General features: G+C 32.6%; 3 protein-coding genes across 3 annotated transcripts; all 3 read right to left on the bottom strand.

The window, feature by feature from the left end:
- Positions 1-661: 661 nt before the first annotated feature.
- On the bottom strand, positions 662-2010 carry LOC9326060 (allene oxide cyclase 4, chloroplastic). The gene is made up of 2 exons (XM_002889952.2): positions 1593-2010; positions 662-1361 (listed from the first exon to the last, which is right to left on the bottom strand). Exons 1-2 carry the CDS (start codon positions 1825-1827, stop codon positions 832-834), a joined length of 765 nt encoding a protein of 254 aa, XP_002889998.2. The 5' UTR covers positions 1828-2010; the 3' UTR covers positions 662-831.
- A 165-nt stretch (positions 2011-2175) lies between these two features.
- Positions 2176-4579, bottom strand: LOC9326059 (methionine aminopeptidase 1B, chloroplastic). The gene is made up of 10 exons (XM_002889951.2): positions 4379-4579; positions 4102-4186; positions 3740-3977; positions 3494-3655; positions 3363-3404; positions 3200-3271; positions 3030-3109; positions 2820-2917; positions 2571-2618; positions 2176-2482 (listed from the first exon to the last, which is right to left on the bottom strand). Exons 1-10 carry the CDS (start codon positions 4515-4517, stop codon positions 2337-2339), a joined length of 1110 nt encoding a protein of 369 aa, XP_002889997.1. The 5' UTR covers positions 4518-4579; the 3' UTR covers positions 2176-2336.
- A 2010-nt stretch (positions 4580-6589) lies between these two features.
- LOC9328799 (AP2/ERF and B3 domain-containing transcription factor RAV1) lies at positions 6590-8129 on the bottom strand. Its single transcript, XM_002889950.2, has one exon. It carries the CDS (start codon positions 7901-7903, stop codon positions 6869-6871), a length of 1035 nt encoding a protein of 344 aa, XP_002889996.1. The 5' UTR covers positions 7904-8129; the 3' UTR covers positions 6590-6868.
- Positions 8130-13096: the final 4967 nt, after the last annotated feature.

Genomic DNA, 13096 nt, shown 5'->3' with positions numbered 1-13096 from the left:
ATGATAAAACCAAAACCGCATAACAGCTTTTATTATAATTAGAGGAAGCATAAATTTCGAATCTCTATAAGACTATATAACCAAAACGATATACGTGAGCTAAGATAGCTAAATAGTTAAATTGTCAGACTACTTGTCATACTTCATATATCTCGATTCGAATAAAAAAGAAAATATCGAGTAAAAATTTTCGTTTCAAACTTTGAATAATTTGGTCCTCGAAGGTACGGGAGTAATAAATGTCGTTTTGGAAATTGCAAACTGATGAATATTGGAGTGTTGGACTGATACTCCATTCAACATGACTTCATTAAAGTATAAGTTTATGACCAAAGTCTATGGATATAAATATGCAAACAAGTACATACTAATATATTCTACTATTAAATTATTTTTTATTTTTTCAACAGAATAAATATTGTGATCATCAAAACTAATCTCGTCTAGCAAATATATAATTTTCATTATGATATACACAAAAACTGAATTGTATACCAGATACATACTATGTTTAAAATAGATTCAGATCATGAAAATACAAAATAAAGCATTCTGTGAAATACATAAAGAAAAGATTCGTTTATGAGCTTGAGCTCAAACATGGCCACGAGCCTAATAAGCCAACCTTTCCAAATACAGAAAGTTTCCATGGAAGGTGGAGTTCACGCGCTTAAATCCAGCTTTGTAGAGACATTATACGCATTACGAGTCGGCTCTATAGTACACATTAAAAAGCCCAATACAAAGGCCCATTATTAAAATGTTAACACAATGAAACAGCCCAATAAAGATCCATGACAAAGAAACACACAGACACACAATGATTCGATTTCAATTAGTAAAGTTAGCGATCGTAGCGCCGGGCTGAGTCGCCTGAGCTTCCGCCGCCGGTTTCACATCCTTCGACGGCTCCACATGTTTCCCGGTAAGCTCCACCGGCAAATCAGCAACAACACCTTTCAAGTAAAAAGTGTAAAACAACTTCGTCGGATACACAAGCTGACGAAGCTTGACTTGTCCGTACGCTCCTTCAAAGACGCCGGAGCCACCGGTGATAGCAAGAAACGTGTCCTCATAAGTGAGATAAGGTCCTTGTACTGATATGTGACCGTAATCTCCGAAGTAGAAACTGTAAGAAGCTTCAAAGCGATCACCATTCATCTTTGGAACATGTTGGATCAAAACGCAGAGACCTGCGGTGATTCCTATGCGTTTTGTGAGATCTCCGGTGTAGAGTTTGTTTGTGAAGGGGACAAGATCGCCGAGACAAAGCTGATCTGGTTTTTTTCCGAGTTTTAGAACCGCTGGACTGTTTCGATCACCTTCGTTGAACTCGTACACGTTAAGCTCTTGGATCTTAGCTGAGATATAATAAATCGGTTTTTGTGAAATGGGTACTTGATTTTGAGCTTAAAGGTCGATTCTTTTTTTGTTCTTATACCAAATTTGATGTTAATTTGCTCAAATCAAGAAATGGGTACTTGGTTCTTAGCATAAAAGGTCAATTTGATGTTAATTTGCTCAAATCAAGAAATGGGTACTTGGTTCTTAGCATAAAAGGTCAATTTGATTGGATCATATATTTTACTTACTTGGTCTGGAGTTGTCGCTGCTGCTGCTGCTGCAAATGGTTCTGAAGAAAACTTTAGTGGAGGAAGTGGTGGATCTTGCTCGTTTGGAGAAACCTGGACCGTTAGATGAGATCCTTTGGTTATGGAAGGATCTAGAGAAACCAAGAAGAGAGCTTAGGTGAGATTGATGATTGCGAGAGAGGTTCCTTAGAGTTATCAAAGAGATCGATGCAGCAGCAGAAGAAGCCATGATCATAGACTTGCCTGAGTTGGTTTACTTTAATGTAATAAACACTTATACAAAGAGAAACTGATATTTGCGATATTAGTTGAAGTTTTGTGTTGTGAGAGAGACTAGATCTTCGTTTTAATGGATACTTTATGTACTATGCATTTTTGATCGTGATGACTGATGATCAATGATGATGAATTGAGGAGGCATGTGCGTAAATATGGGAAAGTGGGTCTCAGCTTCAACTCTCAACAAGAAAAAATCTAAAATAACTAGAAAATTAAACACAAAAAGACAGAAAAAAAGAAGAGTCACATATAATTGTTGTGAAATGGGAATTCATGGGATAAAGAAAGACTTGAGGGAACCATGTGGGGAAATTTTAAATAGCAAACTAATCTTGAGATCTTAACCGATGGCACTAACACAAATTGTTAAGACTATGGTCTCAAAGATAATGAATTTATACTATGGACCTTAAAGGAGCAGCAATTAAAATTAAGGTGAAATGGAAATGATCAATGTGAATAAGTTCAGCATTTGGTAAGAATCTCTGAACCAGTTCTAGTAATCAGAATGGTATGCTCAAACTGCGCAGCGACGCCACCATCTGCTGTCAGAGTAGTCCAGTTGTCTGGCCATGTTACACATTCCGTGGTTCCAATCGTCAGAATCGGTTCTGCAACAGAATGTATTCATAGTATATAGTAATCAACTAATCATAAGAAAATGAAAACCATGACATGTAAGGGGGAAAAATAGCTGACCAATTGTGAAAGTTTGTCCCTCAACCATAAGTCCAGGCTCATCATTTCCTGCAAATTTGATAGAAAATGAGCCACCAAAGACGGATTCTTGACGAAAGACATGGCATTTACGGATACAATCATGATTGCATATGCATATGCCGCCAACTACTGTTGTTGATTGATGCTTCCAGCTTACATTATAGATTTACAAAAGCTGAAACGTTTTCCTAACATAATAGCGACTTTGTTAAGAAAGAGATTACTTACGGTAATGATAAATAAGGGGTTCGGAGTGGAATATTGGTCCAACACCATGCCCAACAAACCGCTCCACAACGTTGTAGCCATACTTTTCCGCATGCTCACTGTTGGAAATTGAAAACCATTGAGATTGTTTGGTCTAGCAGCATTGTCTCTAATGTCCTCTAATAATCCATTTCTACGGTTATATTGGATCAAGAAGGTTTTGGTTGCTACCTGATTCTTTTCCCGATTTTCTTGAAGCTTGCTCCATCTTTACAAACGGCAATACCTTTCTCCAAGCATTCTTCCGTAACCTTACCGAACAATAAACCAAAAACAACTAGTATATTAAAATAGAATCCATGAACTTGAAGAGAAAACATAGTGAAGAAGAAGAATACTACCTTCACAAGTCGTTTGAAACCTTCGTCAACTTCTCCGCAAAAGAAAGTTTTCGATGTATCTCCATGGTAACCCTGTTGAAGTTTCAAACCCCACCAAAAATGCAATAAATGAAAGATGATACAAGTTGTATGTAGAAATCAAACAAAGTGAAAGTAGACTTACATCCAAGTAAACCGTGACATCGATGTTTATTATATCCCCGCTCTGCATTAAGAGGTAATAGTTACTGATAAAACATATGAATTCCTACAAAAGCCAGTCGGCTTAAAACAGTAAAAAGCACACTTAAGGACCTGTAGCTGGCGAGAATCCGGTATTCCGTGACACATACACTCATTAACTGATGTACACACACTTTTAGGAAATCCACCATATCCAAGAGGAGAAGGATAAGCACCAGCTTCAATAATCATATCATGCACAGCTTTGTCGATTTCATTGGTCGTAACAGATGGCTGCAAGAACCATATAAACAACAACTCAGACCATATATGTATAATATAGAAAACAAGAGATCCAAAAGGAACCTAAAATCTTACCCTAACCAAAGTTCCAGCATAGTTTAAAACCCGAGCAGCGAGCTCGCAAGCAGCTCTCATTTTCGCAATGCCTTCAGGACCAGGAATCTGAAACTCACTTGATATATCAGGTAATACACCAGACTCAACATATGGAGGCCTTGGAATGTGATCAGGTACAAGAAGACGAGGCGATACTCTTCCTCTTCTTAATGGTGGATTTCTCCTAACTTTTGATTTAGTTTCAAGCTCTCTCATTCTAAAAAAAAATGTAAATCAAATTAATATATTAATAGCTCTATCACCAAGAAATGAAATAAAATACTTGAATCCAATCAAGATTGCATTTTTTTGATACAAGAGAGTTAAACAAAGTTAATTACTTTCTGATTCTAATGGCTTCCTCTAACCCAGAAACTTTCTTAGCAGAAATGTAGAATTTTCTCGGAGAATATGAGTTCTTCTTACCTGCAGATATGAGAGAAGATAAACTTCATACACCAAAGTTCTTCAATTATACAACATTCAAAGTTTCAAAATTTCCAATCAGATAACCAATAGTTTCATTATCTTCCAATAAAAACGAGGCTAGAATCCATAGAAAGTTTTGAATAACGAACAGAGCAAACGAAGAAAACAGAGCCAAGTAAAATGACAAACCGGAGATTGATAAAGAAGAGGAAGTGACCGGAGCTCCGATAAAGCACCTCGACGGCGCTAAGTTGTCGCCGTTAAAGGAAGAAGAAAGTTGCAAAGAAGACGATGACGAGAAACTGGATAGAAAAACTGAAGACGCCATTTTCGCAAACTTCACTGCTTAACCCAAAACATCAAAATTTTGCAGCGAATCGATAAATTTCAACGTTTCTTGATATTAAAAAAAATATATATATATATATATATATTTTTAATCGACACAATTTACTAATGGACTTAAGCCCATTTGGCCTGTATATGGTTTGATCAAACATGGGCTACTTTATGCCATATGGGGTTTTTTTTTTTTTATGAAAATAGGATTTTAGTGCCGTTCGTTTGACAGTCGCAAGAGGTATACGACTGTATCTGCGGCTGAAAATTCTTCGTTTGATAGTTGAAGATTTTGCGACTAGTCGCACGATCAGTCGCAGCGACTTGCGACTGAAATCTTTTATCATAAAAAAAATTAGCGATGAAAATTTTTAAATGACGATTAGTCGTAGCGATCAATCGTAGAAATGCTAAACGAACAACATCCCGCGATATTAAAATCGCAGTTACAATCGCAGCTGCATTCGCAATCGCTGAAGTATTGAATTATAATAAGATACCTAAATAATTTTTTTTTTTGGTGAGAACCTAAATTGATTTTCTTATGAAACATTTTTTAAAAAAATAATATTTTCTTACACGAAATGTGAATAAATATTCTATCGGTCATATTATTTTTAAGACATTGTTATGTTCATATATCTATTTTATTAGAATTATGGTTCTTGACATCTTGTAATTAAAAGGAGATATACTATTAAATTAGTAACTACTCCCTCCGTTTAATAATATAAGGCGTTTTATTTATATTATGCAGTCTATTTTATGATTGGTTGAACTTTTAAAAAGTAGATCTTCTTAATCGGCGTGTTTTAACTAAAACGACTTCTATTATGAAACGGAGGGAGTATATGATTAAATTTGTGTTTTGCTAAATGGTATATGAAATTTTTAGATTTCTATATCTAAATGGATCCACAGAAATCATAGAAAATATGGATGAAATAATAAGGATTATTTGATGGTGCTTAGGTCTTCTAGCCATTGTAATTTTCACTAATACACTAATCTACTGATGTATTACTACTTGAATGCAACTTGAATTATGTGTGGGTGTGTCTTAGACAAAACTATAAGTAAGATTGCGTTGGCGTTTTTAATTGTACGTATAATAGGATTTTATGCTATAATGGAATAATGTTATCGTCCGCCGAATTGTATTGAAAAAAAAGTGCATATGAACGGAACATTCATAGGATCAATGGTCAATATATTCCTTTATGTAGGTACATTCTATAACTAATGTATGCCGCAGGTGTACTATTATCATCATATGTTCAAACTCTAACTCATATCATATAGTATACCATTTCGTAAGATATTAAAAAAGTTTTAATGTTAATCGTTTTAACTCATTTTCGTTCGAAATTATAGCTATACGCCCTATACCTTTAGTTTGAGAATCTAAAGATACGCATAATCGCAACCAGAGAAAGAAAGAAAACTTAAACACTTTAAGAAACAAATATCTTCTCTTTTTGATCAAACAAAATATCTATATTGAGTTGTTAAGCCGAAAAAGTAATAGATTTATAGAATTATAGATAGATATATACACCATCCGTTTCATAATATAACTCGTTTTAAGTAAAAACATGTCGACTAAGAAGATCTATTTTTTAAAAGTTTAACCAATCATAAAAGAGACTGCATAATATAAATAATCATAAAATATTAAAATAATATATAATTTGTATCGAAACTCGAAAACGACTTATATTGTAAAACAAAAAACTTTATCCAAAACGCTTTATATTATGAAACGGAGGAAGTATTATTTAACAGCAACATGAATCGATCTCTACCAAAAATATCTTCTGAAGCTTAAAATAATATCTTACAAAAGCTTAAATTATAACATTGGTTTTTTTTTTTTTTTAATATCTTTCTTTTTGATTATTTGGATCGGAGTATATGGTCTATCATATCATACGGTTATACGTTTCAGACCCTGCAAACTGTTCTTTTTTGTTGAAGTTTGTTTTTTCTGTAATATTACGTTCTAATAACTCTCCAAATCATCATACAAAAAGCAGCAAATACCATAAGCAGTAATGCGTACATATAAATACGAGTTCCATACACATAAAATGAAAAGAAACAAGGTAAGATTTGGTAAAAACATTCTCATCATCTCATGCTTATGAAACTCTTGAGAAATTCTAAGTACAACCCTTTTTAATTTATCCTATAAATAAAATTTACAGTTCATCAATACAGCAAAAACAACTCATGAACCTTGGGTATAAAAAAAGAAGAAACCGATGCAGATAAAGAAAACGAAAGTGGAATTAAATTTGTTTTATTAAAACAACAAAAGAAAAAAAAGAAGAAGAGTTGTTACGAGGCGTGAAAGATGCGTTGCTTCTTACTACACACCAACGATAACATCTCAGTATCGTTCACTCTCTTGTTCCCTACGACGTCGTTTCTGGAACTCTCCGGTGAAATGTTAACTCCGAACAATCTCAAAACCCGACCCGTTTCTAAATCCGACCCGGATCTCGACTTCCACCCAATGTACAACTGTTGATCCTGACCGTTAGATCTACTGAAACTAACCACGTCACCAGCACGTAGATTCTTCTCCTTAACGAACCTGCTCCAACCTTTAGTCAAAACATAACTCTGACTACTGTTCCAATACGAGTAACGGAACCTCCACACTTTCCCGTTAACATCCTCAAAGTTCAACAACACTCCTTTCACGGAAACGTTACTTGACGGTAACGGAAAATGTTTCTCCGCGTGATGTTTCGGTATAACCAAACGGTTTAGCTTCCCAACGTCGCTTGGCGTTACCGCTTTCTCAAACAGTGCCTCCGCCGATCTAAACTCCGTCGTCGAAACACCATCATTACTCAACCCCGACGTTAACATCGTCCTAACCATGTTGCCGTTACCGTTACGACGCCGTTTACTCTGATCTAACTCTTCGTTATAAGTATGTTTCCTCAACATATCAACGATCTCAGATTTCGAATGAGAATTCAGGAACTCGACCTCGTCTTCGTCCATCCTCACGTCTTTAAAATTTGTGACTGCGTCACGACCACGGAACCGGTGAACCGCCACGTCGTAGGCACGAGCAGCTTCGTCTTCTTCGTTGAATGTACCGAGCCACACGCGCTGGTGTTTCTCGTATATCTGAGCTCCCCATCTTCCGTTTGGTTGCGGCACCACACCTTTGTATTTCGACGACGGAAGCTTCCTAGATTCAGCTTCTACGCCGTTTTCTGAATCTAACACCACGCTTGATCCGCTTCCCATCCTGTATAAGTTACCCACCGACGACTTTTTCGCCGGAGTTATCGCCGGAGTTTCACAGATGGAACCTGTACTTGTAGTACTCTCGTCTACGCTACTCACTTCCATTTAATCTGAGATTTTTTGTTTTTTTTTTTTGATGTTTTGAAACAACGTAGAAATCAGAAATGTGTTTGTGTTGTGTTGTGAATTATGTTGTGTATATGTGTATACGTGTGTGTGTATAATATATATAGAAAGAAGGAGAGGGAGCTTGAGGGGAGCGAAATAAGAAACAGCAAGTGTCACTTCTGATATTATTATTTTATTTTCACTTTTTTTTTTGTAAGAACAAAAAATATATTTGTAAGAATGCGTGTTTGAGGGGAGTCATTATAGTATATGGGCAGGTGTATGGGAAGTAATATGGGTGTGTGTAATGGGTCAACTCAAAAAACACAAAGGAAGCTTCGTGGAAACATATTGAAATATACGGCATTTAATTTAGGTTACTATATTAGGGTCTATTTCATGAACTGTTGATGTTACTTATAGAAGAAAACACATGAAACAATAATAATCTTACTATTCCTTTTTTTTTTTTTTTCCCCCAATCTTACTATTCCTTATAAGTTAGTATCCCTTTTATTATTTATGTAACAAAAGAAATAAGAGTATAGGAACAAATATAGAAATGAATATGTTGTGGGCTGTGTGCATGGGGAAGTGGGACCCATGTGTGGGCCAGGGATTGGATAAAGGGTCCACGTGAGATATTGACATCATTTTAGCGAAGTTCATCCCCCCTGAGTTTTGATGCTTAAATTTAAATTATAATACTATAGTAACGATAATAACTATATGAAAAAAAATAAATATATATACAAATTATTAGATCTGATAACCATGTTAAGATCCTACTGATGCTAAATGTTGTCTCTTTTTTCAAAAAAAATCCACTCCAAATCTGATTGTTATTCTTCGTTAATGATATGATTTTTAAAATTATATAAACAGTTATTTATATCTTCTTTTTAGTTTTTTTCTGTCGTAGGATTTATTTTTCATTTCCAAACGTTTTTATTCTTCTTTCTTCAATCTTATCCTATGTTTCTTTTATAAGAAAAATGTGTATTGCTATGAGGATTTTTTTTTTTTTTGGACAAATGCTATGAGGATTATTCTCCGTATATATAGAAAAGAAGAAAAGAAGAAGCTCGATAGATTTATGAATTTGGAATATCTCTCTCTCTTTTGTTTTTTTTTTTTTTGAAAAAGGTCTCTCTCTCTTTTGTTGTTCTTGTAATTATCCCATTTTATTATATTTGTTTCTCATAAGTGAGTGTATGTGATGTAAAACGATTTTAATTGCAAATATTTCTTATATATTTATAAGAAATACTTAGCCAACGACCGACAACATCACAAGTATTTCTACTGGTAAATATAAATCCAATTAAATCCGATGCCTTCATTAGTTTGTTTTACTCTTATAGAGAATAAATACGTAAGGATTTTACACCATAAATTTGTATGCATTATATAATATGGTTTGAGGACAATTAACAAGTGATGTGGATAGCTTACGATCTCATCTGATATGTTTGTTGCTTTGCGAAAGTATTCTTCTACGGTTCTACCATTAGTTAGGTTTAAGTTTTTATGCAAAGAACCAATTAGAGAACTTCATAATATCGTGAGATCCGAATTGTATTGGCTCTCCCTGCTCCAATAGAAAATGTTGACGGTTTATATATCCTTTTTAAGTTTTTATATCTATTAATTGATTTGCCGGTTTCTATTTGAATTCTTGGTATTTATAATAGTATTTATTATCAATTTGATCCACTAGGATGGGAAGTGGGCCAATGACAAATCACTAAGAGGCATGGTCGTACGTGTCTTGTGTGGATGAATAATAATAATATGGGCATTTCTTGACAGCAGGACAATTACTTTTGTCTTCTTTTTTTCGTTTTTTAGTTTCATTTTTTTCAGTTGAAATTTCTCAAAATTTAACTCGGTGGCTATATCTAGGCACTAATTTGTGTTAGCTATTTTTTGTAAAGTTTTACAGCATATCTTTCATTAAAAGATACTAGTATTTTTTTTTTTAGGATACTAGTATTATATACAGTATATAAGTTAATCGGGCATCTAAACCGATAGGTCTGATACTAAGAAATAATTTTTTTTTTTTTTAATAAACCCTATCGGCTATCCGGTCGGCCCCGGTAGGAACGCACCGTGGTGCTACATAGTGGACTGGTGCACCGTGTTAACGGTTAGGCCCTTACGGGCTACCACTCTGCCTATCCCGAGTTTGGAATGCCTTCCGACTAAGTGCCAGGGAGTAGTCAGGCCGCCTGCATTTCTGACTACCAGGTAAACCAATTGGGCCAAAGCCCAACTGACAGACTTCCCAAACAAATGTGTTTTTGTTTCCAAGGAGAATCGAACTCAGGTTTGGGAGTTTCACCTTTTCTCAAAGCTTCCTCTGCCACTAGACCACAGATGCTTGGGCCAAAAAATAATATTATTGATCAATTTTTATTTAATTCAGTTAAAATTTCAAATTTGATCCTATTTTTCAATGTATACAAATTGTAAATGCTTCTAGACTTCTAGGTATATGGGTATGTATGGGACCAAAAAAAAAAACATACCAGATGGTTGAACTTTCCATTAAAAAAATTGAGTATGTTGTCACGTGGCACTTGTTCCTCACTTAGTTTTCTTCTCTCATGGAATTTGTCTCCGTAAGAGAGAGATTGGGCTCATCTATGTTTCTTGTTATGATTCTAAGTATTTGAGCTCCAAAATTGAAAATTTGGTTTTAAAGTGATACATTATTTATTAATGTAGTGTAATCTATGCTAATAAAAGAGACACATTTTCAATTTTTCACCACCAAGATTTCATTTATTTATATTTTTCATTTTATCATATCAGAGTAAAGTTATGGCTCTGTATATTTTTGTTTGGAATTTATAGCATTGCATTGCATATGTTAAATTATTACAAAGCTAGTTAAAATTGTTTTGTTATATGAAAAGAGTGACAGAACTTTATAATATTTTAAACCCTTTATAAGAAAACTATAATTGATACTCCCTCTTTTTTATAAATAAATAGTATCATTCTATTATTTTTTACACAAATTAAAAAAAGTAAACAAATTTTACCCTTTATCAATACACTAAGTAATAATATCTCTCTAATTAATAAGATAAAAAAAAGAATTTGTCTTAAAATTGCATTGAAAACACAAAACGAACTTCTTTGTAAAACAAAATTAAAATTTAAAACGATACTTTTTGTAAAATATATATTAAGAAAAAAAAAAAAAGAGACCTTGGATATTTGTGATTTATAGAGAAACAATAACAGTGCTAAAAGAAAGAGTATCTGATTTATGATGCTAAAAAAATTTGAAACATCCAACATAGGTATAAATAGATATTATTAGTACGGACGAGTTGTTATTGGTCGTCAGGTGGACCCATTTTTCCTCAACTTGGTCCTTTAGCTTATTTAGCCTTGTCATTTCGTTAATATATTTTAATTATTTTCTTGTCGGTAAAATAATTTTCCATCAGTCCCTATTTTTGTCAACGTAGCACACGATATATCGATCAAATAGCGACAAAAAAAAAAACTTTTGAAATATTTTTCTTTTTTTAACCAAAAAAACTAGACTTGTCATAGTATTAGATTTTTGTTGCAAAATAAGTATTGTTTTTAGTATTTTTTTATTGATTGAATTAGCTATAGTCAATAATGTTTTTATGTAAAAGAAATAAATTAAATGAGAATTTTGTAAATTTTTAATTTGTTTGCAAAAAAATTTAAGTATAAATAAATTGAGAGAGAGGAAGCATGTTTATGAGTAGCTTTTATGAATTACATATAAAAGTAATTAATATTTACATTGCGAGCCAATTAAAATTAAAATTTGACTATACAGCTCAATGGTAATATAAACTAAGTGGGTGATTGGTTGAGCTGTATCTGTAATTTTTTTCTGTAGAATTTTTGTTGTATATGCGTTGGCTGTAGGTGTAGGGTTTTTTTCTGTAGGTATTTTAATAGTAAAATATGATTGGTAAACTTAGTTCAATATCATAGATTTATAATTTAAGTATATGAATATTTAATATTTGTAATATATTACATAAGATAACTGATGGAACATATAATAAATAGTAAGTTTCATATATTCAAAATACATTAAACAATTTTTGGTTTAAATATATATTAGAATATAAATTTGTATAATAATGAAATGAAATATATATATATATATATATACATATATAATTAATATAATTTTTTGTCACTTTAGTAAAAGTATTGTAAATATATTATTTTTTCTTATATTTAAATTATCATGTACACTAGTATGCAGTAAAAAAAGAAATAATTAAATATAAGAGAAAAAAAAAATGACTACAACTCTTAAAGCACACAAAAATATGTTGTAAAAATTTTAAGAAATATAGTAAAAAATACTAAAAAAAATTGTTTTGGGTTGTGAAATTTTTTAAAAAAGCTAAAGGTTGATTGGTTTAATATTAGAGTTTTAAGTTTTTTTTTAGTTGTACCATAAATATACAGTCCAACCAATCACATCCTAATACAGTATAGCTCTTTTTTTTTTTTTGGCTGGAGTAGTAACTTTAGTATTATAAAATAATAATTTTCTCCATCTTCCTCGTGCATTTCAAAGCTAATTATTATTTATTCGGATTCCTACCTGTATCCAACTCAACGATACCATTTCTTATGCTGTCTCAAGTTATTTTATTTTATCTTGCTTGGCTATTCAATATTCAGCTAACTCAGAAAACAAGACAAAGAGTACTAGTTTAGTAATTACATGAGTGAGCCTCGAGAAAAACGTGTTTGTATAAATAGATTAATGCTTTTGATAATGAGTATTCTGATCTCTTAAACGGTACTGTCTCCGTTCTTTTATAAATGATGTTTTAAGCTTATATTTTTATTCTTAAATAGATAATGTTTTCAGTTTTCAATGCAATATAAATTAGTTTTTTATTAGTTTTGATGATTTATATTATGCAGATTATTTTTTAATTGGTTGATTAGATAATAAATGATGTTTTTTATTTAGAAATCAACAAAAATTAAATGATTTTTTAATTTGTATGTATTCTCCTAAAACATCATTTATAAAATAACGGAGTGAATATATATGTGTATGTTCAACAACATTCATCAAATATATCCACTAAAACTCAGGATATTTGACTCTCTTTTTTTTTTTTTTTGGTCAAATGGATATTTGACTCTTTAAGTTAG

Source organism: Arabidopsis lyrata (genome assembly GCF_000004255.2).
Source record: "Arabidopsis lyrata subsp. lyrata unplaced genomic scaffold ARALYscaffold_1, whole genome shotgun sequence".
NCBI lineage: Eukaryota > Viridiplantae > Streptophyta > Magnoliopsida > Brassicales > Brassicaceae > Arabidopsis > Arabidopsis lyrata.
This window is presented reverse-complemented; position numbering and strand designations above follow the sequence as displayed.

What these genes read in the sequence shown, in the direction of transcription:
- LOC9326060 (XM_002889952.2), bottom strand. Translation starts at nt 1,827, where the DNA reads ATGATCATGGCTTCTTCTGCTGCTGCATCGATCTCTTTGATAACTCTA. An exon ending in CAGCGACAACTCCAGACCAA is followed by an intron (nt 1,362 to 1,592) that starts GTAAGTAAAATA and finishes ATTATATCTCAG; the next exon opens with CTAAGATCCAAGAGCTTAAC.
- LOC9326059 (XM_002889951.2), bottom strand. Translation starts at nt 4,517, where the DNA reads ATGGCGTCTTCAGTTTTTCTATCCAGTTTCTCGTCATCGTCTTCTTTG. An exon ending in CTCTTCTTTATCAATCTCCG is followed by an intron (nt 4,187 to 4,378) that starts GTTTGTCATTTT and finishes TCATATCTGCAG; the next exon opens with GTAAGAAGAACTCATATTCT. An exon ending in GAAGCCATTAGAATCAGAAA is followed by an intron (nt 3,978 to 4,101) that starts GTAATTAACTTT and finishes ATTTTTTTTTAG; the next exon opens with AATGAGAGAGCTTGAAACTA.
- LOC9328799 (XM_002889950.2), bottom strand. Translation starts at nt 7,903, where the DNA reads ATGGAAGTGAGTAGCGTAGACGAGAGTACTACAAGTACAGGTTCCATC.